This window comes from Haplochromis burtoni, unplaced genomic scaffold (genome assembly GCF_018398535.1).
Source record: "Haplochromis burtoni strain Fernald_Lab_line unplaced genomic scaffold, NCSU_Asbu1 Contig_199, whole genome shotgun sequence".
NCBI lineage: Eukaryota > Metazoa > Chordata > Actinopteri > Cichliformes > Cichlidae > Haplochromis > Haplochromis burtoni.
Window position 1 is genome coordinate 698,663 of NW_024582560.1, and position 25,638 is coordinate 724,300.

Genomic DNA, 25,638 nt, shown 5'->3' on the forward strand with positions numbered 1-25,638 from the left:
TTTAGTATAAAGGAAAGCATACAAATGATGAGAAGTGACAAATGTTGAAATGATGAGAAAGGATGCCAGCAACACATTTTAAAAGTGGTACAGGGACAACAAAAGAGTGAAAAGGCTGTAGAAAAAGTTGATAAAGTTAACTGCTAACAGGTTATTAACATGTCTGGCTTAAAAAAGTAAACATCCCAGAGAGGGCGAGACTTCGAGAACTAAATATGGGGAGGCGTTCATCAATGGTTAATGACCTGATGATTCATTTAGAAAACAGGGATTAAAGAGAATAAGTCTTATATTGAAGCACAGAGACAATATTTAAACAGACCTACTTTATAACAGCCTTACGTCACTGCTTGACTCACTATCTTTATATTCATATAGAATTTAGAATGCTTTTAGGATTCGTACTGATATTTTTGGTAAATCCGAGATTATCTCAGTTGCTTTGGTCGATGCACTGGGAAATATTAGTTTATGTAATAGTTGTAAACAGGCCTTTTTAGAGCTTGATCTTGAGTGTAGCTGTGTAATGATGTGCTGGTCTTCTTAAGATTTTTGTTTTTTAAAGGTAAGAAAAACAAGACATCATCTTTAGATAAATCTAAAGGCTGCAGGAAAATGAGCACGCTGTCTATGTGAGAAATGTTATTGTACACTGTGCATCTACAAAAGGTGCGGCACTAATACATAATGCTGAATTAAATGAAGCTGAACAAAAATGAGTGAGCCCGTTAGATCAGATGGACTGTTCTCATTATATACTTAATAAGGGGAACATTCTGTAAAGGGCCCCAAAAATATGATGCCAGTAAAGCACGAAAGCTTTATTGGTGTAATTTAATGAAACAATATTAAATTAAAATGCTTACTCAAGGACAGATATGCTGTGATGAGTTGCCAGGAGATTGTGCAGTAATGAGTTCAAATTTGTGCTCCCTGAGGACAGTTTAAAGTGAAATTACTCCATTTTGGCCCTTAATGGTGCTCTGTGTTGCTGATTTAGAGTTTGATAAAGAAAACATGTTGGTTGGTGTTTGACCCAGCGTTTAGCCCAGCCTCCCACACACAACCTCTGCACCGCAGCCCCCTGCCCCCTCTGTCCCCCCGCATGCCTGTTCTGCTCCCCTCTGTGCCTGTCATTTCATGCCATGGACTCGTTATGCCTCATTAACGCTGCCCCCCCTTCCCATGTCCCTGCCGCTGTGTGTTAAACGCATGCAGTTCCTATCGTTGCCACAGTGGTGTTCGGCCTGGTCTGCACCGCGGTCTACCTGGTGTGGCGCAACTGGCGGCGCAACTCCACCAAGAGCATGAACTTCGACAACCCCGTCTACCGCAAAACCACCGGCGAGGGCGAGGAGGACGAGATCCACATCGGGCGGACGGACGCCATGGGACACCATGCGCACCACCACCCGTACCCTCAGGGCGTCAGCATGGGAGTCGTGGCGGCGGGAGGGGGCACCTGCCCGCAGTTCATTGCCCTGCCTCTCGGGGGCAGCATGCCAGATCCCGGGACTCACTGGTACACAGAGCAGCCCATGCTCTCCACTGCAAAGTGACCTGCAAACAGGAGGCAACTCCTGGAAAAGATGGCCGCTCAAGGCACACGCACACACAGTGAGGTCAGAGGTGACTTGGACTGAGTTTGCTGAAGGAATGAACAACATATCATCAAGTGTTACATGCAGTCATTCCCAGCCATATCCTATGCCAGTTCCCATTTGAAAACCACCAGTAAGACAAACAGGACTCTTAAAAAAATAGTTTCATACCTTTTTTCTGTGAGATGAGTCTCATTTTTCTTCAGTCAATGCTGAGAATTAATCACTGAATTATAAATGTGTGCTAACGTGTTTCTGACTTTGACCTCAGCTGGAATAATGGAGTTAGAGTGGTTCCTCTTTTGCATTGAGTGAGGCTTGTGCTGTGTGTCTTATATTTTGTGACAGGGGCTAGTGAGAGACTCTTTGTCATCCTTGATGTATTAATTTGGGCTTGGTGTTATTCCCGGTGGGCCCGCAGTGCCCTGGGAACGCTATTAGCGAAGGAGGAGCTGTGGAACTGGGACAGCCTGTGCGTTGATGGGACAATCTGTACAGATTCATGTTAGAGCCAATCACATTGTTGTTGCTGGACTCGTCTTGTGTAAGTAACATTTGTGTGGGTTTCTTTGAAGATTTTTTTTCCCATTTTGCGATTGATTCTTAAAGGTTACTAACTACATTTTGTGCTTTCTCTCTGGTTCAGAGGAAGACCTTTCAGGGTGAGTTGTCTAACATTTCAAGGTGTAGTTGAACACAGTTGATTTGAGAGGTTATGTATTTATCTGACCTTCAACACCCCTGAGGTTTAGTTAAAGAGCAGCAGGTTTGCAGACTGAGCGAAGTAAAAAATGAGACAAAGAGTATTCAGCTTGTTTTCTTAGAGCAGGGAGAGTTAGAGGGGAGTGGGTTTTACACAGAAGTTCTGTCTTCATTATTGTGGCTTGTTTAGATGTTAAATGGTTTGAGAAAAGCAATAGGCGGCCGCTTTAGGCAGCTGCAGCGTTATGTGGTTGACAAAATTCCTCGAGTGTTAATAATTTTATTTGATCACCTGCTTTTGACTGTGACAAATGTGCACAGAAATACACATGGGGTGCAGTGATAGCAAATTCACGCTGTTCTCCCGAGGACGGAGACAGTGTGCACTTGCCGAGCGTAAACACAAACAGCATGCATAATTGTTCACCAACTGACAATGCAGCCATTCATTGTTTCAGGCAAGATACACACACGCGCACACTTGCACGCACGCACACAGTCTCCACTTTCTGCGATGGCCGATATCTGAGTGGACAGTTTTGGATAGCGCCGTGTGGGAGGGCCCGGCCGGTGGCTGCATGTCTAGAAAGGCCTGTCATGTGATGTAACCGAAGAAACCGAAAGTCAGGGGGTGATGTAATGAGGGTGATACCAACTTGTCGTGTCAGTAAACATGCTTCATACTGGTGTCGTCATCCCCCCACATCTTTAACACATATACGCCACTTACAAACCTTAAAAGTCTAGTTGTGTGTGTGTGTGTGTGTGTGTGTGTGTTCATTAATATGCATGTGTGCTAACGTTCATCCCACAGCCATATCTGAACTGTTTTGTATGCTCTTTGTTGCACAATCCTCTTAGAATGCCTTCTGTATTGTGTACTGCATGGAAGAAAACAGTGCGTGGAAACAGGTGTGTTAGTGAGTGTGTGAGCGAGTGTGACCGTGGAAAAGCTGCGAGGGTGCTTTTTGATTCATTGGTTTGTAAATATGTTTTCATAAAGTTTTTGATAATGTATTATATACTTATGTAAAAGAGAAGCTGTACATAAGATTTTAGATAAAGTGTTGACAGGTATATTAATTTATTTGTATAAAGGAGAGCACTGCATTCCCTGATTGTAAAAAAAATCCAAATGATCCACCAAAGTGGTTTGTGTTGTTTCTTGCTGTGCATCATTTCGCATCCTCTTTTTTCTGTGCAAAATTTCTTTTGTTGTTAACCCTCACAAAACGTGGAGACCCTTCCCCCAAACCACCCGCATCTTTGCAACATTTCCCAACCTCAGTGTCAATGAGATGATTGAGTTTTGTTTATTTGTGCCTTTTTTTTTTGTTGTTGTTGTTGTTTTAATTCTTGCGTTTTCATGAAATAGACAGGGATCAGCCATCTACTGTACATGCAATGATGAACTGTGTTAAGACCAAACTGATTCCACTTTTTTGATTTCCTGTACTGGATTACTTTTGAATATCTCTATATATTGATATATAAAATATGATTGAAAACAGCCTGTGCTGTTGTATTTATTATTTCGTTTTGCAACACGTTATTACCATTAAGGAGTTTTCGAACAAGATGAGTTGCTTTAGAGCTGCACAGTGTGATGCTTTTATACCAACAATAGTTCAAATGCATGTGATCCAAAAAGTGACACAACAAGTCTATTCCATAAGCCAGTAGGTCCCTGCTTTGAAGAATATATTAATGTATAAATTCATGTGATGTAGTTTTAATTATGCCAGTTTTAATTGATTTTGCATTAACTGCCCTACATTTACAAAACAGGTTTTTCAGTTGAATCTTTAATGCATTGAGTTAAATAGCTCTGATTGAGCATTTTAGCTTTAGCTAGATTAGCAAGCACTTCAGTTCTCTAGCAATCTCTGGAAGCTGGGAGCAGTTATTTCAATTACAGTGGTAGAAATAATTACTTAATCCCCAGGTGAATTTGAAGTTTGCGGTCTCTAAGTTTTATAATATTTTAAAGACACAATGTCAAACAAATATTTCAAAAAATAAAGAAAAGAAAATAAAAATAAAAACACTAGCAAGAGGAGTCTTAAAGCAAATATGTTTGGAACAACAGTGTTTTGATTACAAAAGCTAACAGACAGGTTTAAGAGAAAAAGAAAATCCAGAAAAAACACATTACATAAACAGTATTAATTGGTTTCCATGTCATTGAGTGAAATAAGTATTTGATCCCCTGCAACCTGTGTGAATTCTGTGTCCCACAATTTGGCCACCATGTCTGGAGGAATAAAAATACTGAGTATGGTTGAAAGAACACCATGTTCACAGTCAAGCACAGAAGTGGAAAAATTCTGCTTTGGGGCTGTTTTTCTACTAAGGTTACAGGACGACTTCACAGCATTAAGGGGCCAATGGATGGGGCCATGCACTGTGAAAACGAGAACTTCCTTCCCTCAGCCAGAACACTGAAGATAATTTGTGGTTGGGCTTTCTAGCATGACGATAACCCAAAACATATCAACAAGGCAACAAAGGAGTGACTAAAGAAAGAGCTATTAAGCTCATGAGCTACAGCCACCCCGCCCAGGAGTTAGCCAAAATCGCTCCTGAGATGTGTGCAAACCTGTTGACCTGCAACAAACATGTTACCCCCACCAGGTACTTAGTCACGTTTTGCTTGAAGATCAATTACTTATTTCACTCAGTGACATGCAAATAAATTCATAACTTTAAGTATTCTGTCGCTCTCCATTAAAATGAATGAGGTATAACTCTCAGAAACACTAAACACTTTTTTTTTTTTACCTCATTTTGGTTTTCTGATCCACATTTATTGTTTGTTTCAGTCTCTCGCTACCCTTTTCCAGATGCTGCAAACAGATGGTAGACGTGAGTTTAGCTTAGTATGCGGCACCTGAAGACTCTGATATTTTCTCTGGGATTTAGTTGAGATCAAAAACAGAGCTAGAGGTGTGTATTTATATTAAGCTTTCATCAAGTCCTCAGAAAGACCCTAAATCAGTGCTAATGCTGTTGCTGCACTTCTGCTACTAGTTCTATCCCTTGTATACATCAATATGTGTCATACATGTATTCAAACCCCATTCACATTTTGCACACTTTTGATTTTTTAAATAAAACTGGAATTTTTCTAAAAGTCAAATTATACTAAGTTGCAAATGTAATTAAAATCAAAATCAGAGGTTTCTCAGCACAAAAGGATTCCAAGCCTTGAGTCAGTACTTTTGGCATGTCTCCACAAGTTTTAAAAACCTGGATCTTGACTGTCCAGTCTTTTTGGCAGTTCCAACCAAGCTGAATCCATAATGTAGGAAAGTGTGCAAAACATGGAGGAGTTGCAATCATTTCTGAAACAAATGCAAATGCTAAGTTTAGCCCTACCGCATTATATTTGGCAAACTAGCAGCACAAGCTAACAAGCAGGGAAATCACAAACAGTGTCTGCTAATAAGTGCTTTTCATTTTACCTTTTATGTGAACCACACGGAGCACAAGTGTTGTCTGTGGAAGCTGCAGAAATATCAGCATTAAGTTGGATAACATTATTAGTTCTTATTAGCTGAAATACTCTACAGACTGTACCAAATGAAGCCACGCTGACAATCACTCTGCATTCAGTGATTCATCAGCAGACAGAGACACTGTAGCAGATAAATCCAGTCCATTATCATTATTAAACTGAAGCCAGCAAATGCTTTCAGACTGCACAGACGCCCCCCTCCATTGTTGTATCACACCCCCTCAGGGTGTTATGGAATAGGTATGTTTTATTAGTCCACTGTTCCCTGCAGACAAAAAGAGGTGTCACAGACATTTTTATCCCTGCACAAAGGCTGAGATGAGCACTGTTACTTGCTGTAACCCGCTTCTTTGAGTGGGGGATGGGGGACGCGCACCTATGCAGTCATGTGACATGCGTATGTGTGTGTGTATCCACAGTTACATGTTATCATCTCTTTGAAACACTTTATTCTGACAGAGCATTTCCATGCCGGCCTCCTTTTTTGTTATTTCTACATACGGATACATTTCACTAATAGAAAAGATGCCCGTTCCATCTCAGTCTGCCACATCTTCCTCGCTTTCTGACGATTTATAGTTGCTCGTGGTCATTACAGCAGGACAGCCAGTCAGCTAGAATGGAAGAAATCCTCAGGGGAAATGAAGAACCCGTGCCCTGTCACACAGAAATCCAACGCCTTCGCCATCTATGCAATCCTTTTTTTGTCTTATCTCACAAACATAATCTCAGCTCTGTGCACAAAAAAACAACACAGTGCCCCTTGCTGTTTCCCAGGGGGCTCGAGGAAACAAAGGCCATTTAAACAAATCTGATTTCACAACTGACTGAGCATTCCTAGGTGACATACAGCTGGAGTGCAGGTGAATCTCACACGTTGTCCTCTCACACAGTGGAATCACTGCAAATCAAAAGGCACCATGTTCCGTCTGTCACACTTGAAAGAGATTATATCTACTTCCTTGTACGTGAGCGTTTTTAGGTTCGCCTCGGCTGTAGCTTTCTGTAGGGGGGATTCTTATTATGTTTGAGTTGGCTGGATGTTGGCGGTGATGCTGAAATGGATGAGCTGCGCCACCTCCTGGGCGACTTTGCCACTGCATGTTGCTCGTTTCAAACAATGAAATATCATCGCTTTTCTGTTATTTTATTAAAAACAGGCGTTGCATACATCAGTGTAGTTTTTACCAGCGTGTGAAATAAACAAACTGGTCGATCGGCTCCAGGGATTTGTTTCTATTTCGTTGGCATGCAGTATTTTGAAATTATTTTATTGAAGTGGTGCTTAGAAATGCTGAGAATTCCCCTTGGAAACATACAGGTAGAATCTTCTTACAAACAGATTTTTAGATACAACAAACATAATAAATATTCTTTCCATTGCATAGTTTGCAGAGCGAAGCTGCTGCACGGATGTGCAAAGATCAGCGATAATCTTAAACATCTATGGTAAAGACAAAATAAAAACAGCAGATCATTGCATGCTGCCCTAGCAACCATCATCTGCCTCACTTACTCATGCAGTACAGCCTCATTGTAATATCATCCCATTCAGCGCACCAGCTGTCACTAGTCCAGATTTCAGAAAAAAAAGCCAGCGTTTGAAGCGCCACTCAGGTGAGAGGATCTGACATGTGAACAGATCCGCTTCTACAGAGCTCGAGCTTTAGCGTGGGCCTGCAGCAGGGCAGCTGTATCGGCGTGGGAACCTTGCATGGCGATGGAAAGCGCAGTTTGACCTCGCTGGCAAACAGGAAACAAAGAAAAAAACAACATTTCAGCTCAAAGTGCAACATTAATGTGACTGATTCTGGGTCCCCAGATGGTGAACCCTTGAAGAATTTGGTGATTTCCTGACTTTGTCCATTTGATTGTTAAGTTAACATTATTTGTGTTACCGCACAAAACTGCTGGTGTTTCTGTAGGCCATATAAATTCATTTTTCCACAGTTTAATCACTCTAATTACAGGGAGTGCAGAATTATTAGGCAAGTTGTATTTTTGAGGAATAATTTTATTATTGAACAACAACCATGTTCTCAATGAACCCAAAAAACTCATTAATATCAAAGCTGAATGTTTTTGGAAGTAGTTTTTAGTTTGTTTTTAGTTTTAGCTATTTTAGGGGGATATCTGTGTGTGCAGGTGACTATTACTGTGCATAATTATTAGGCAACTTAACAAAAAACAAATATATACCCATTTCAATTATTTATTTTTACCAGTGAAACCAATATAACATCTCCACATTCACAAATATACATTTCTGACATTCAAAAACAAAACAAAAACAAATCAGCGACCAATATAGCCACCTTTCTTTGCAAGGACACTCAAAAGCCTGCCATCCATGGATTCTGTCAGTGTTTTGATCTGTTCACCATCAACATTGCGTGCAGCAGCAACCACAGCCTCCCAGACACTGTTCAGAGAGGTGTACTGTTTTCCCTCCTTGTAAATCTCACATTTGATGATGGACCACAGGTTCTCAATGGGGTTCAGATCAGGTGAACAAGGAGGCCATGTCATTAGTTTTTCTTCTTTTATACCCTTTCTTGCCAGCCACGCTGTGGAGTACTTGGACGCGTGTGATGGAGCATTGTCCTGCATGAAAATCATGTTTTTCTTGAAGGATGCAGACTTCTTCCTGTACCACTGCTTGAAGAAGGTGTCTTCCAGAAACTGGCAGTAGGACTGGGAGTTGAGCTTGACTCCATCCTCAACCCGAAAAGGCCCCACAAGCTCATCTTTGATGATACCAGCCCAAACCAGTACTCCACCTCCACCTTGCTGGCGTCTGAGTCGGACTGGAGCTCTCTGCCCTTTACCAATCCAGCCACGGGCCCATCCATCTGGCCCATCAAGACTCACTCTCATTTCATCAGTCCATAAAACCTTAGAAAAACCAGTCTTGAGATATTTCTTGGCCCAGTCTTGACGTTTCAGCTTGTGTGTCTTGTTCAGTGGTGGTCGTCTTTCAGCCTTTCTTACCTTGGCCATGTCTCTGAGTATTGCACACCTTGTGCTTTTGGGCACTCCAGTGATGTTGCAGCTCTGAAATATGGCCAAACTGGTGGCAAGTGGCATCTTGGCAGCTGCACGCTTGACTTTTCTCAGTTCATGGGCAGTTATTTTGCGCCTTGGTTTTTCCACACGCTTCTTGCGACCCTGTTGACTATTTTGAATGAAACGCTTGATTGTTCGATGATCACGCTTCAGAAGCTTTGCAATTTTGAGACTGCTGCATCCCTCTGCAAGATATCTCACTATTTTTGACTTTTCTGAGCCTGTCAAGTCCTTCTTTTGACCCATTTTGCCAAAGGAAAGGACGTTGCCTAATAATTATGCACACCTGATATAGGGTGTTGATGTCATTAGACCACACCCCTTCTCATTACAGAGATGCACATCACCTAATATGCTTAATTGGTAGTAGGCTTTCGAGCCTATACAGCTTGGAGTAAGACAACATGCATGAAGAGGATGATGTGGACAAAATACTCATTTGCCTAATAATTCTGCACTCCCTGTAGTGTGGGTTTAGGTGAGACATTCTCTCACAGTCTACCTTTAAAGTACACTCTTAAGTGTACTTTAAAGGTAGACTGTCACAAGCAGAAGAGAGATTTGCCCCCGTTGCTCTTTCCCTGCCTCCACTTGCTCCGCATGGCACAGATATTGTACTGTTAGCGGATTAGCTCCTCTCAGCCCAGGGAGATTTGTCTTACTGTAGTCTTGATTAATCCTAGGGAAGCTCTATTCTGCTACATCCAGACTGTCAGTCCACTCACATCCACAGTGTGTGTCAACACATTCAAGCTTTCACGCATCTAAGCTGCTTTTCTTTGCATTCAGTGATGTGAATGCTAAGATAGATGTGCCATTTTGTTAACAAATGGAGGTGAATCATCACATGAATTCAGTGTCCTAAAATTGAATTTTAATGGGTATGATGCCCAGACTATTGTTGCATCACAACATTATGATCCAGTTCACTGTGATCCCTGAAAATGACCACAGAAAAGAGTTTGCCAGCATTGTTTCCCAGGTTACATGATGATTTGTTTGATGTGGTCTTACCTTGTCAGTCAGAGTGAGATCACACTGGCTTCTCTCCAGCAGGAGCCTTGCGATGTGCGTGTGGCCCCTCTCAGATGCGAACATCAGCGCTGTGGTTCCCTGGCTGTCCTGGATGTTAGCGTCTGCCCCACAGCTAAGCAGCAGGCGAACCATCACAACTCGGCCATGTCTCACTGCCAAGTGCAGAGCTGTTTGGCCCGTCTGTGCGGAGAGGGAGAGAGTGTGAGGCCCAGACCAAGAATTGTTCAAATCTCCTCTTTCTTCTTCAGCTTTCATTCTTTATCTTTTAGTAGTCAGCGTCTTACTAACCTCAGTTTTATAGGGAAAAGCCAGCAACTCCAAAGATAGGTATACATGCATACCCAGGTCTTTCAAACTCTTCATAACAAAGCTGAATGTGCAAACCCTTTACCCCAGTTTAAGATATTCCGGATGACATCATCCGCTTTCTCTGAATTTGAAAATTTCCTCCCAGAGCCACAGAAGACATTATACAGAAGTCTCAGTATGAACTCTGTCACTGATCATTTTTTCTTGTGTAAAATCTACCAAGTGATTCATTAATAATGGATGTGGTTAGGTATAGCTTTCCGTTCACTGCCTAGAAAACAGTACAAACCAGCACAGGGTGCTATAGGAGGGAGCTGCGCTGCCATCTCACACTGATATCCCCCTCCTCCCCTCCTCATCCCTATTACATTTGTTCTTATTGCTTGTGGTACCTTGCTGGAGTGAATGTTAATGTTGCCCTGCTCCATTAGTTTGCGGACAACTTCCATTCCGCCGGGTCCATCAGGGGCTGTCAGCGAGGCCAGCATCACAGCCGTGTAGCCAGAATTGTTCTGAACGTTCACATCGCTGACACCTGTGGCACAGGGAAGATGTCAGACGTTTTTAGTACTAACAAACGTTATATTACAATAGCTTCGACAACACGGTTACCTATATGTTACCTGTATCCAGGATCAGGGTGACAATGCTGTAGTTGCAGTGGGAGACGCTGTAATGAAGCACTGTGTTCCCGTTGTCGTCCGCCAGATTGACTAGAAAGGCCAGCAGGGAGGGTGTTTCCTTCTTTATGTGTTTCAGGTATGCAGCCACCCTGCTGGCCTCAGAGGCCTCCTCTGCTGCTGCACTGAACCAGTGCTGGAACAACACAACCAGGGCCTTCCTCTGGAAAATATATGAATAAGAACGATTCCTGGTGAAGCATGAATTTAATAACATATATTACATGTTTAGAACATTTAGCAGTCCTGCTTTAAAGAAATATGTGGTACACATGTCCTCTTTCTGAGGACAAGTTTTGCATTTTTATTGTTTAAAGTGTATCTGATAAAGACATCATATCCAGTAGCGTTAATGCTGCTCTGTGGCTGAGTAGTTGCTTTTCTGCCCACCTGTAGAATATAAAATATAAAACATTCTCTCTTTGAAGCCCCTCTGTGGGGCTGGGAAAAGCCAATATAGCAGTGCCGCAAACTGCAGCTCCTTAAATGGCACCTCATGACCAATGTTCCCTCTAAGCTGCGCGTGTGCGCAATTGCGCACTGCTGGCACGGTCAGAAAATCTGCGTTGCATACAAAAAAAATCTAACCTGAATTGAAATTAAAATCAATACTTTAACAATTCTGTTTTGCAGTGTTAGTCAGTGAGTGACTGGCTGCTCCAGTATGGGATTAGAACGATGCCACCTTATCCCATAGTCCAACCAAGAATGCGATTCACATTCGCACATACGCGGCTAATCAACGTCGTCGACAAGCTATGACAGCGTCCTTATGTGTTTTAGCTAGCAAAGCGGCGTGGCTGATGTGGAGTGAAGCCACGTTAATGACAACGTGTAGAACCATTGGAGATGTGAGCAGGACAGACAGAACAATTGACGGAAAAAAAGTGTGGACTTTATACCAGTTTTTAAATTGTGTTGATCGGCCACGTAAAACCAGAGTTATGATAAAAAATATCTGCAGTGTTTGGTTTTCTTCCTGAATACTGTCATTGTTTATATTTGCTGCGGGAAGAAACGGTAAAAACGGCGTTTTATAAGGAAAGCACTTGAAAGCGCTCTCCGCCTGTGAGCAAAGATGAAACCAAAACACCCCCCACCCTTTCCTATTGGTTGAAAAATGTACCATGTCGACCAATCAAAAAAATGATATGGCAGCATGGCATTTAGTTGTTTAGGAAGGGGGAAGTTTTGGAGTGACGGCGGTGTTTTGAGATGTGAGAGATTTGAGACGTTTAGCGCAAATCTTGTGTAGTTAGTGTGTAGTGTAGTCAGTAGTTTTGTTGTGTGTGTCAGAACAATGAGGCGACTGCTGAATGTCACAGGTGTTACAGCAGTGATACATCTCCTGTTGTCAGGCCTGCAGGTATCAGGCTGTTGTTCTCCTTTATCTCATAGTGGACAGAAATTATTTTCTGGAGTGGCACAAATAATTTGTGTGGCATCAGATTTGATGCAGAACAGCTGATTGTTCTGTAAATAGTTTGAAATGTTTATTTTAAAAAACCCACCTTGGCTGTATTTTTAGGTAAACAGCTGCAAAAAACTTTGTTGTTTGCATAACTCAGTTACTTTTTTGAAGAAGTAACTATATAATTAATTGCCCAACATTGGTCATTATATACTGTATTTTGCAGACAGAGAGTTACAGGACTCTCTCCCAGACCACAGACTCATACTCATAAAACAATTTAGAGCTTTATATAAAAAGGAAGAAAAAAAGAAATAAGGTTTTGTTTTCAAAATTGGAGTTCAAGTTATTTTTACTTCCAATAGTGTTAACATACTAGACAGATCATGAACAAGATTTATTTTTAAATGGGCTAAAGCAGTTAATTAAAAGTAGTCTAACATAAATGTAAATGCTGTAATTTGATTATTTTAATAAACCATGTAACTTGGATGGATTTGATGCTGGCGTGACCACAGTGCACACGTCTGCTGTTGCTCACAGTGGTCCAAGGGATCGCTCAGGGAGTTTGTGTGTTCGCTCAGACACGTGAAAAATTAGAAGGAACATTGCTCATGACAAATCCCTTAGATGTCTATGTTAAAATATCTGACTCTAGATCAGAAAACAAAACATGTTAACAACCTGGCCCGTTTACGAATGCAATGAATTATGGTTTAGCCTTGTTAGCAATGCTAGCTAGCTGGTGTTAGCATTGCATGATAACTCCTCCGAGCTACCCTCGTGTCTTAATTTGGTATTGTTCAGCTGCCAAACTCAAAAATCCAAAATTATAGTCAACAATCAAATGATTTACATCATTGTAGCAACATTCAACTTTTGAAATGCAACATGTCCCAATAGAAGCAAGTTCACGGGCGTGGTGATTTCAATCCACTTCAAAACAAGGCAATGAAGTAACAAATAGAACCACAAAGAAGGAAAAAATGGTGTTGCCAGCTCTGTGCCTATTTTTTTTTTAACCTTATTAAACTCTGTTTAGTGTCTGTTCGTTCTGGCGTAAAGGGTTCTGCAGATACCTCAGTTCCCAACCTGGTACTGCAAACTGTTCAGCAGGCATTTATACTGCAAGTCTCTATGTGGACAGATTTTTGTCAGCATGATAGGATGACAACCGTCCAAGATGTTTATTTGGCTGGGTTCTGAGAACTCATTTGTGTCTCTGCTGGTGTGATCACACAGTAGTGTCTCTGTAGTTCACAGACATATTTCATATCTTTTTAAATTTAATCTCTAGTCTTGACTGCTTACCATGTCATCATTGGGGTTGTCCATGTTGTCCATGTGATTATTAAGGAAATGACAGGCAGAAATAAAATCTGCATTCACTGCTTCTCTGGAAGAGGAAAAAAATGTGTATATGTATGCTCAAGGAAGGTCATAATAGAGCAACAGTTCACTTTAAAACATGAGGAACATATTATATTATGATCAGATGAAATTAGCTTCCTGCGGAGTGCAATTACATCTTCCAAACAGACACCGATTGGGTGTTTGTTGAGGTCCTCTCACCTGCCTTTGGTGGTTGTTTCCGAGCCAGAGTTTCCCTCCATCTGTTCTCCTGAGGGCTGTGTTTTCATCTTGGCCGTTTTCTCTGTAGCCCTAGCTACTAGAGATACATCACCTCCATCTGTCCCCCCAAAACCTGTTCCTTCCAGTTTCATCTGTCTGCCTGGGTCAATTTGCTTCTCTTCTTCCATTCTTCTCTTCTCTGTGTCTGCATCCAGCTGGGCAGGAGCCACCTCCCTAGGAACTGTGCTACTGTTCCTCTGCTCCAAATCATCATGGACACTTTGGCTCATACAGGCCTGATTTTTACTGGCAGTCTCATTGCTTCTATAGAAAATGAAAGAAAAAAAGTGAGGTACATGTTAAATGTTACAACTGCTTCTACACTTTTGGTTTGTTTTTTATTTCGGTGACAGAGGTTGGTGAACTTATACATAGTAAATCTTGTGAATTTGCTTAATTATCTCAAACCAATGACTAGTCTGAATGTCTTATGTATTTTTAGGGGAGTCAGAGGCTGAGAACCCTTATACAGTGCATACAGAAAGTATTCACAGCACTTCACTCGTCCATTGGTCAAAATTCAACACATAATACTCCATAATGGCAAAGTGAAAAAGTGTGCTTAAATTTTTTTAACATTTATTAAAAATAAAAACCAAATATATAACATGAACATAAAGATTGTAATTATATAAAGATCTAAGGAAGGGTCCAGATACATTTCCGGACCATTAAAGTTCCCAATGAGCACAGTGGCCTTTGAAACCACAGGGCTCTTCATAGAGGCCAATGGGGTAGAAAGGTCACCTCTCTGACCAAAAACCTGATTGTCACTCTCACAGAGCACCAGCGTTGCTCTGTGGAGAGAGGAAAACCTTCCAGAAGGACAACCATTTCCGCACCACTCCACCAATGAGACCTGTTGGGTAGAGCAACCAGTCTAAAGTCAATCCGCAGTAAAAGTCACATGAAAGCCCACCTGGAGTTTACCCAAAAACATCTGAAGGGCTCTCAGACCACAAGAAACTAAATTCTCTGGTTCACACTAGAGATGGCACGATACCACTTTTTTATGTCCGATACCGATACCGATATCATAAATTTGGATATCTGCCGATACCGATATGAATCCGATATAGTGTTTTTTAATCAACAAAACTGTTTTTTAAAATATCTTGCTGCATTTTGCAAGTCTGCAAGTTCATACTCAAGTTTAAAACAACAACTACACTAAAGCTATTCTGTTATACCTGTATACAAAAAAAATATTTCATAGTTCAGCAATACTGATCAATCTAATAAACTTAAACCTACACCATCCTCCCTATTCTGGTATTTTAAAGAGTACTTAGCGTAAATATTAAGCAACCTAACTAATAGGGTTCCAACTCCCAGCAACAACAAAAATAAATAAATAAAAAATAGGGAACCACCCCTCACACTCCACCTCATGATGCTTAATCGACGTAATCAACCTTAATTTGATGCAGTGTGAAAAAAAATGCACAGAAATCAATTATTTTTCAAGAAATATTAAATAGATTCAACATCTTTCTTCAACAAAATTGCAGACTGCACAGATGGTACCTTCCCAAAGGAAAAAGTACTATAGCTTACTAGGGTATATATATTAGACTTAATAGTCACTATATACAGTAATTGACTTCTATTCATTTTACATCAAATTAAAACTTTGGGTGTCAGATAATTATTTATTAAAAGCTAGACATTTTAAATGAGAATAAGAAAGAAAAGTATGTCTTTGTGCCCCCTTTTCCCAGTTAATGCCCTATCGGCCCCCCTGGCTAAACTTTGCTAGATCCGCCCCTGCACAGTTACCAGCCGTCAGCTACGTAGAAAACGATCCTGGTGTAGAAAGTAATATTAAATAAATTGTAACAACAGCTTATCAAGCTTAAACGTGCTGCTGTTGTTCAGCCGCTGGTTTCCTCTTTCTGGCGCAAAGTGGACCAAAAACAAACAAGAGAGACTCGCGACAGAAAAGCCGATCAGCTGATCATTAGCAGTTTCACGATTGAAGTAGCAGCCGGAGAGCGAGAGGCAGTCGCTCGTTAAGCTTAACGCAGGAATGCTTTACAAACATTCAGAGATGGACTTACACACTTGCTTTACTTCTCTCGGGGATAACTTTGTCGGAGATGAAATGCCGGGTTGCTAGCGAAGCTCCAAATGCTATCCAGACCACCGACAGGTCCCGCATGCCACAGCCGCTCTATCACGTGATGCATACTGCTCCGACGTGCTAACGTTCTGAGGTGAGTTACGGCGTGTTGCAAGTTTTGTGAGGTGCTTTCGTGATATTTAATGGATCGGATTACATTTTTTATTTTTCTCCGATATCCGATCCAGTAATTTAGGTCAGTATCGGACCGATACCGATACGTAATATCGGATCGGTCCATCTCTAGTTCACACATTAAACTTTTTGGCCCGAAAGCCAATTGTCATGTCTGGAGGAAACCAGGCATCGCTCATGACCTGGCTAATACCATCCCTACAGTGAAACATGGTGGTGGTAGCATCATGCTGTGGGGGTGCCTTTCAGCAGCAGGAACTGGGAGACTGGTCAGGGTTGAGGGAAAGATAAATGCAGCATTGTGCAGAGACATCCTTGATGATAACCTGCTTCAGAGTGCTCTGGACCTTGGACTGGGGCGAAGGTTCATCTTTCAACAGGACAACTACCCTAAGCCCACAGCCAACATAACAAAGGCGTGGCAGCAGAACCCGTCTGTGACAGACTTGAACCTAATTGAATATCGCCGGAGAGATCTGAAAATGGATGTGAACAATGTTGCCTTCCAACCTGATGGAGCTTGAAAGGTTGTTCAAAGAAGAATGGGAGAAACTGCCCCAAAATAGGCGTGCCAAGCCTGAGGCATCATACTCAAAAAGACTTCAGCATGTAGTTGCTGCCAAAGTGGTTGGTGCTTCAAGAAATATTGAGCAAAGGCTGTGAATACTTTCCTGCTTGTACAGTCAAGGAGATATTTTACTTGAATTGTAATGCTGAACCAGAAAACACATTCCTTTATGGCTATTTTATTGTAGATGAATGAAATAAACATACTTGTGAGGCTTTGAAATATGGTTTATGATCACTGTGTCATTTTACAATACAGGAGCTGCCTCTTTCCTCCCCTTAACTGACAACAGGGAGTGGTACTCATATTTCAGACTTAAATCATGATGTTTTTCTGTGTCGGGACTGTACAGAACCTCAAATCAAATAACCGACAATCATAACATTTAGGGTTGCTAAAGTCAGGGAGTTATTTACTAACCCTTCTTTAACACCCCCAGAATGTAGGTTTTTCGACGTCTGGGCACATCCTTCTGTCTGCAGGATGGATTTAGAGGCTACACAGAAGACAAACACAAAGGATATGATGAAATGTCAGCATTACATGCTCCTCATTAGATTCAATGGCTTGTTTATGTTTGCATAAACCATTTCATCACTGCTAAAGCTAATTGTAATGCTGCCTGTAAATCCAAGAGCCGCCTACTCATCAGTTAAACAAAAAAACAAAACACAAACCCCATCAGTTTCCTTCTAATCCATCTGTCTCAGTTTTATGATGCAATGTCTTTTAAAGTAAATGGTGACTCAGTTTGAGCTTCAAAACTGACTATAAGCAAACCTTTTGCTTATCAGCTTCCTCTTACTCAATTTGTCATCGTCCTGGGTTTTAAAATTTTTGTTATGGTCTTGGAATTCTTCTTCTTATTTAACCTTCTTTTGGTTCTCAGTTTGATCATTTCTCTTTATTCTTGTTTGACACATTCAGTCTTAGTTCTTTGTTTCAGTTTCTGGTGATTTTCGAGTATTCTGCCTTTGGTTTATTTTGTCTTCCCCTCTTTGTCAAGTTTGCATGTTTAAGTCTATCATCTCTGTTCAATTCCTTTCTCGCTTGTGCTTTATATTGAGTTCTTGTCCTTGTCTTGTCCTCCCTGATTACCTTATTACCTTTTGTTTTTTTTACTTAGTCTCCCCGTATCGTTCCCTGAATAATAATTCCTCATGCCTCCTGGTAATTTTCTTTCCTTAGCTTTGCTTTCTGTTTTTGTACCGTGCAAACCTTTAGACTAGTCAGCATTAAATGCTGGCCTTATCTCACCTCTATCTCCTGTGTGCTACATTTGGGTTCACAAAAAAACTAACCTCATTCCATGATACATGATACAAAGGTTCATACAGCTAATGAAATGCTGTTGTTGTTAACAATTATTAGATGAAAATTATTCTTATTCTTTGCACTACACAAAGCTCTGCCGACTCACTTCCAACATTCAGATTTGGCTAACCCTATTAAACCCAGTGGGGATTTCTTATACAAAAACAATAACACTGATCCTGGCTCACTTTGACTTCAGTGTTACTATTATTAACTCTGAAATGTGGCTTCTGTTATCTTCAACTGTATAGCTACCTGCTGAATCTTCTTACCGTCACTGTCTCCATGCTGTTTGTGGCAGGACATGAGGATGTCGACAAGTCCCATCATCTCCTGCTGCAGAGAGTTGACTTTGGGATCTGGGTGCTTTAGATGCTTGCCCTCTTTTCCTGATTCACTCTCTGTGCACAAACACTTCCACTGCTGCTCCAGCAGACTCTTTATCTTCTTTATGTGATGGATCACCTCAGCTGTGTCTGTACCTTCAGAAACCAGTGGACGTCTTTCAGACGATGTTGAACTGACCGCAGACTTGTGTTGCTGCCTTGTTTGATCGTTTGCATTAACCGCTCTTTTACTAATAAAGCAAGGTGCTTTATTATACTCTGATCTCACTACCGTCTCATCTCCATCCTGATCTACCACCACCCTCTCTGCACGGACCCACACCGCAGGATTCTTAATGAGGTGTTCTATCTTCTCGTCTTTCCTTTTGCTTTCCTTTTGCTGCTCCTTTAGCAGCCCTGACACTCTCTGGAGCTCCAGGCTAGTCTCGTGGAGCTTCTGCTCCAACACAGCTACTTTGGCTTGCAGGGAGGTCACTGTCAGCAGCTCATCCAGATCTGTACTAGTCCTCCACTCATGCGTAGGATTGGAGTCATCTTGGCTGACACTGTAATTTCTAGGAAATATACTGTGACTTTCATGCTGAAGTCCTCTCAATACTTTGCTATTGTGAGAGGATGTACCAGGATCTGTGGTGCCGTTCATTGTGGAGGGATGGTCACGTGGACTCAGTCCCAGACGAAGTCTTTCTCTTTCCTCCTGGAGGATGCAGATCTGCGCTCTGAGCTCAGGAATGACCCTCACTTCCATCTCAAGGTCCCCCACTCGTTCGAGGGCTTCAGTGAGGCGCCTCAGCAGACCTGAGCAGTCCTGTGGCCGAGGGCTGTCCGAAGAGTGGAACACATCTTCACATGAGATGTTTCTTCCCCCAAGGTGATCCTTTGAACTCCAGACGCTGCTGTGGTCATCTGTAGACTCTGACCCTTGTCTCAGTAAAACCGTAAGTGGCAGACTGGAGGCACGGAGGAGATGGGGTCTGATATGTTCCCCTAGAGGTTGCTCATCAAACTCCTTGATTCTGGCTTCCATCTCTGCCAAAGATTTAAACCCTGTGGGGGAAACAGGTGGCCTGTGATCATATGCCCAGGAAGTATAGCCATGATGATGATGGGCGTCTGACAATCGAGACCTGGGGCCAAGAGCTCCGGTAGATCCCCAGGGGCTCGGGCGGTAGCCACACCCAGAAGCATTGAGGTGCCTTGGTAAAGTGCTTGCGCGCACTTCCTTGCTTCTGCGCTGAATGGGAATCCTTTTGATGGTGTTCCCTTTCTCTATGTCGTCTACATATTTCAGAAAATCCAGGTCAAGTCGGAAGCCATAAGGGGTTTCCACTGAATATGGGGGCTTCTCCTTGATTCCGTTCTGTGCTGTTTTACAAGGTGCAATATTCCCTGCAAAAATTAGAAACAGTAAGTGAGCATGCATTTCAAATAAATATCAGATTCAGTGAACTTCTGAAGCAAAAAACCTTTTTCTACCATTTTGTGTCGCCATCATTTGTTCTCCTTAGTTCTCCAAAAAATGTGTTGACACATTATCTGATTGGACCTCGGGCATCTGACAAGAAAAAGGAGGACTAAATTAAGCCAACAACATATGAGAAACCTGTTTCTGCATTTTTACAAGTGGTCAAAGTGATTATTGTGTGGTTATATAATAATGTAATGAGCATATTGCAGATTTCAACATTTTGGCTCTGACATTGACTTGAGGTTTATTTGTGGTGCGTTTGGTGGCAGACTCGGTCCAAGTTTTGCGACCAGACGGAATAGCAATCATCCTTGTTTGTGCTCCACACACAATATGCTCATTCATTCACCCACATGTAGTGAGTGGATAACAAAACACAAACATTCAATTACGCCGAAGTACTTTTTCTCTCTCCCCCTCTCTTATTCTCTTCTCTTCCCAAAGTTTTCTATTTTTTCTCGCACTCTTGCTGCTTCATTTCTTCCGTCCACCAGGCAGCTATTATTCAACAGTGGCAGGCCTGATCTTCACTTGATTACAGTCCTGCCATCCAGGACGAGAGCTGAAAATAGCTTGAGACTGTTTAGCCCAGCAGCTATGGCCAGCAGTGCAAAATAAACTCCTACAGACATAAATACAGACAGTCATTGTTCTGACTCAATACTTTCCAACCTTCCTTCTCTCCCTGTGCCTCCTACTAGGTCTACAGTTTTCTTTCAGAGAGTTTGTTTTTCTATCACCGAACTATCTAGAACTTCATCGTTCACCTTGGAAAGTGATGTATTTTTACAGTGCAACGCTCTACTGCCTTTTTAATATACTGGCGTGCCCTTCTCCTCTTTTATATCACTCCTCCCCCCGCCTCCCTCTCTGAGCATCTCCCCCTCTTAAATCTTTACCTCTTCCCGCCTCCCACGTTTCCCCTCCTCTCTCCTGACCACCAGCCTCTGCGGCTGCTTGCTGTCCTCTTGAGGCACGGCGGCCACCAAGCCACAGCCCCAAACAATGTCAGCTATGCAGTAAACAGACAAACACCACCGAATGTCCCTGCTGGGAATTTTCACCTCTATCATTCACACACTCGTTGGTGGCCGGCAGTAAACGGCAAAGAAATGTGCAAATTGCAGACACGCAGGGATGTGAGCAATTTTGCAGAATAAAGCCTGCACACTGAGACATATACATGAGGCATAGATACTGAGGGCTGTACATTTGGAAATATGGTGCATATATATTTACAGGATACGACACAGTTCCTGATTAAGAAAAAAAACACAGAGATTTACATTTCAGAAATAAATAATTTGATGCTCAGTATTGTGCCATGAATAACTGATAAATCAAAGATGACATGAAACAAATTAAAAAAGCAGTGTTATTTTTAAAAAAGAAATTACTTGACGAGTATTAACAGTGCAGGGTGCAGAGAGAGATGACAAGCAACATTCAGGGAAGGTCCCCTATCAGTGTACTGAGTGCACTTGTTTGGTACTAAAGTTTAAACTGTTTTGAGCTTCATTTCTCTGACTTTAATAGCCAAAATCTCTTGCACGAACAGAATAATATAAACTATTCCTTTTTTTCCATCATATTCAGTTCTGTTACCCTTGCATATGTCTAACCACTGTATTAGATACTAAAACTACATTATTTACTGTTATTTTCTTGTGGCTTCCATGATGTTGGGAGGACTCTTTTAGGCCTCCGTCTGACAAGTCTAAGTTTAGCTCGTACATGTGGGCGTAAAGCTAAAGCACATGTCAGGCAGTGAGACCCAGATATGTCTTCATTTTAAAGGCTAATTGAAGACCATTCTGGTGCTCCAGATATACAGAAAAATCAAGAGGTACACAAGAAGTATTTCCATAAAGCTAGTGTAGCATGAATAATAGAAAAAGAGCGTGCTGATTGCAAGCAGAGACTTCACTATTGTCTCTGTCAATCAGCGCTGAAGCACAGAGCACCTGTTACTGCAGACATCCCGATCTCTCTGTTGACTCAGTTCAAAATATAAGCTGCTGGCTCGACTTCAACCCAATGACAACAAGAAATTCTTTTACAAGTAAAGAAGTTTTAGGTTCTCAATAAGAAATGTCTGGCTTACTTTAAGAAAAATATAAGCGTTTAGTACTTGCACAGAAAGAAATTGGTGGGGCTAAAATGCACTTTTTGATTTCTTATGAGTAGGCGGACATAGCAGCGCTGTATTTAACTTAAAGCCAGAGCTGGATCAAGTGACCCTGAACGCCCCCATAGTTACGCTGCAGTAGGCCTAGACTGCTGGGGGTTTCCCATGATGCACTTTTTTTTAAGCTTCAGTTACCTTTTTGCACGCACTATGTGTTTATAGACCACTCTGCATTTAATCATTAGTTATTATTATTCTCGGACTCTCTTCCCAACTTGTCATGGTAGATGGTTCTGCTAGAGGTTTCTTCCTGGGGAAAGGCAGATTTTCTTTCCCACTGTCGCCAAGTGCTTGGTCATGGGGGGGGGGGGGGGGGGGGGGTGTGGTCTGATTGTTGGGGTTTTCTTTCTATTATTGTAGGGTCTTTACCTGACAATATAAAACACCAAGAGGTAGCTGTTGTTGTGATTTGAAATATTGGAGAAAAAACATGAAAAAAATGGAGAGACTTAAAATAGGTTATTACAGTGGTTGGAAGCAGCTAAATATGGTATACGTTCAATAAACAAGGTATACAGGCGCAAGAAAGAATGATTTATGCAGGATTCTGTGCAGTACCTCCCCAGTGATGTGAGATCTCGCAAAACTTTTGCGAGATCCCGAGTTAGTTTTGCGAGATCTCGCAAAAGTTCATCGTACTTTTTTTTTCTCCCATGTCCCTTGCGGGGCTCCGTAGTAAAGTAATTATCTCCAAAAATGTCAAACTTTTAAAAACTGCATGTAGAATATTAAGCAATAGGAATGCCAGTTTTAGATGCTTTATTTTCAGTTTTCGAGCAAACAAAGGAGCTTCACACTGCTTGTTGTTGCCCGCAAGCCGTCCATTTTTACGCATAAATATAGACCCGAACATTTCTTCCTCACCAGGTTACCACAGAGGAAACAATATAGCAAAGTTAGGGTTAGGCATTTCCCAGGAGCCACTGCCCAACTCTCTCCACATTTCTGTGGCATAGGTTTTAATTGTCTGCGCCTGGAGGAGCAGGCCCACCTCACAGGAAACCCACGAAATGAAATGTAAAATATTTGCTTTACCCCAAACAGGCCCCAGCCAAACAGCAGTGCACAGCAGTCCTGCTACCTCCGCACATAATGAATTCAGTCCAACGTCAAGCATTGCAATGGGCTCAAATTTTCTTAAAAAAAAAAAAAAAAAATCAAGGCCTCCTTTATGTTCAGCTCTTGTTGTTTTTCGGCTGGAGGAACGCCACATTCTTCTCGCACAGCTATTTTTCCTTTACTTCAGTTTCTTTTTATCCTTGTGTGCCCACAACAGCTGCTCCCCTCCTCTGGGTGAGTGCGTCCTCTCTCATACAGACCTTAAGGCTCTCCCTGCATCAGCATAAACCTCATAATCACAACATGTCTGTCCACAGCATTCTTTACCAAAACCACAAGTTCAGTGTTCACTCATGATGTCAAATGGCTGCAGCCTCCCTATGTAGCAGCAGTAAACTGGACTAAGAGCTAATTTATTGTTGAAAGTAACAGGTCAAGATTTGCTGTTGTCATATATGATAGCAAAACATTTCACCAGGCTCATCTTTAGCCGTGTTAATCATGTGACTCTCTAAGGATGGTTACTGTTTCTCTTCAGAAATATTGAGGCAACGTTTTGGTGAATTGCTATATCCCCAGAGGAAGTGTCCTGTGTTTTTTGTAATATAGTGCAATATGATCAAGGTGATAACAACTGTTAGCTTGTTAGCATCTGGTTCAGACAATGCTCTGCCTACAAGCTGCTGAGCTGCTGCAATGGAGTCCATCTATTACTTATGGAATCAGTCCATGCATTTATGTTTTCTTGGGTTTCTGAATATTACAGGAGTGGGGACCTCGTAGTCACATTGCCACCGACAACACTGTATTGCACACATTTTGACACAATTGTACTGCATACCAGGATACGAATATTTGTGAAGATTTAGGTGTTTCCTTACCTGTTAATAGTGAGATTAAATAACTTCAAACCATAGCTTTCTCCGTGCACTGAACCTATAACCTGTGTCTCTTTGCTTCTTTACTGTGTCTGTATATATGTGTCCACATGTTTTACTGTCTATGCTGTGTTCCCGGAAAAAGTCCTTCCTCTCCTCTAGTTTTTTGGCTGTACAGCCTGTGGTTTTTCCAACTCATAACTCTAACCCTCATCTTCTCTTTGGAGCTGATTTAGGAAGCAAAGCCAAGTGTTTGGGCTCAACCCCCTGAATCCCCCTCCCCATCCTATGTCTCCCTATTGCTCTGTTTTCCCTGTTTCTTTAAAACATTTTTCACTGTCTCCTCAAAGTGTTCCTAGAAGTTTTTCAGGTTCTGTGATATCCCCTCCCATATGTTTTGTTTTGGTGCTTTTGAACCGCTGGACTTGCCCTGTTCCCATTCCAACAGCACCAGGGTCAGGGTTGCAATGAGTTGCAATGTGGCATTCAAAGCCTCACTGGATGGTATGTGGAGCCAAAGCACATTGGATAAAACAGTTGCCTGGAGCCTCATGCAAGGAAAAAACAATGATATGCTAACATAAGAAGGTTAAAATAGAAACATGGGCAATGCGGGCAATGAGTTTGTGTCTTCATTGCATAAGTAAAAGTGTAATAAAATAAAAGCGACATTTAATCTTTTGAATGCAAAGATGTTGTCCTGAAGAGCTGTTTAGTATTCTTACTTGACCCAGAAGTCCACTCCACACCATTTGTTAAATCCATTTAGAGTCAAAAGCTTTTCTGACCCTGAATTTAAATCAGCCGGTCCCTGATCGAAGACATTCAAGGTCATCTTTCTGCATCTCGGCTTTGATTAACTGTCTGATCCAACAGTCCTCAAATGCCTGCAGATATGGGATGAATATTATATCTGAGCTTACCTTGTGGCATGTTGAGCAGTTTCCCCCACTCTGTACCGCTGAACTGTGGGAGTGATTGCCAGATAGTCCACTACCGTCTGCTCTCAGCTAGTTCAGCCTGTCTGTCTCCTGAGAAGGCAGGGAGGTGCTGTCAGGGAGAGTGGCATGCTGCGGCTATTTGGTAAATGCCAACGTGCAGCCCTTGCCATAACAGAAGCTGGGTTTACTTCTGTGTAAAAGGGAGCAATGAGCAAGGAGGAGCTTGTGAACATGCCTCCTGTCCAACTAGACTGACAAGTGGGAGGCTAGACATAGACGATCACACCCACTCCTCCAGACAGCAGCCAATAGAAGTTCAGTGGTGCAGCCCACTGGGAAAGACAGCTGCTCCTTTGGAACCCCGGTGACAACACGTCAAAGTATGGAGCTTCTGGTAAGAAATGAGAGAAAGTACTAGTCACCTTACTGTGTCACCATGTAGAGTCTCATAGACCTCCCTCTTTGAGAATGTGAAATTCTACCCAGTGTTATGTGATCTGTGGCCTCTATAATCTGGTAAACACTGGGTGAAGCACAGGGCTTGGTGGCATTCACGGGGGTTAAGTCTCTCAGCGCATACCTCTCGTTCTGTAGGGATCCTCTTTCAGCCTGTTACTAGCATCTTCCTCTGAGAATCAGCATCACATTGCGAAAATGGTAAACAG

At 42.0% G+C, this 25,638-nt stretch overlaps 2 protein-coding genes across 8 annotated transcripts in view; one reads left to right on the forward strand and one right to left on the reverse strand.

The window, feature by feature from the left end:
• Window positions 1–3,813, forward strand: part of LOC102295399 (low-density lipoprotein receptor-related protein 8) — a 95,554-nt gene extending 91,741 nt beyond the window's left edge. For 4 of the 5 annotated variants that reach the window (XM_005935654.2, XM_014337918.2, XM_005935655.2 and 1 more), the window contains one exon: window positions 1,219–3,813. In XM_005935654.2, coding sequence (XP_005935716.1) covers window positions 1,219–1,559 — 341 coding nt within the window. In that variant the 3' untranslated portion in view covers window positions 1,560–3,813. The remainder of the gene's footprint in view (window positions 1–1,218) is intronic. The other variant, XM_005935656.2, reaches the window with a different exon arrangement.
• Window positions 3,628–25,323, reverse strand: LOC102294881 (KN motif and ankyrin repeat domain-containing protein 4). 3 transcript variants are annotated; one of them, XM_005935652.3, is made up of 10 exons: window positions 24,956–25,318; window positions 19,916–19,994; window positions 18,365–19,828; window positions 17,199–17,274; window positions 13,894–14,217; window positions 13,633–13,717; window positions 10,854–11,073; window positions 10,623–10,765; window positions 9,901–10,101; window positions 3,628–7,563 (listed from the first exon to the last, which is right to left on the reverse strand). In XM_005935652.3, exons 2-10 carry the CDS (start codon window positions 19,932–19,934, stop codon window positions 7,471–7,473), a joined length of 2,625 nt encoding a protein of 874 aa, XP_005935714.1. In that variant the 5' UTR covers window positions 19,935–19,994; window positions 24,956–25,318; the 3' UTR covers window positions 3,628–7,470. The 3 variants fall into 3 exon arrangements, with proteins under 3 accessions (XP_005935714.1, XP_042082098.1, XP_042082097.1); XM_042226163.1 differs by lacking the exon at window positions 3,628–7,563 and having other exon boundaries at window positions 9,275–10,101; window positions 24,956–25,321; XM_042226164.1 differs by lacking the exons at window positions 3,628–7,563; window positions 19,916–19,994 and having other exon boundaries at window positions 9,274–10,101; window positions 24,956–25,323.
• Window positions 25,324–25,638: the final 315 nt, after the last annotated feature.

Bases quoted from the DNA above. Each gene is read 5' to 3' on its own strand.
- LOC102294881 (XM_042226163.1), bottom strand. The intron at 14,218-17,198 runs GTTAGTAAATAA...CATTTTCTATAG, and splicing joins TCTGGGGGTGTTAAAGAAGG to AAGCAATGAGACTGCCAGTA. The intron at 10,102-10,622 runs GTACCACAAGCA...CTCTCCGCACAG, and splicing joins TTAACATTCACTCCAGCAAG to ACGGGCCAAACAGCTCTGCA.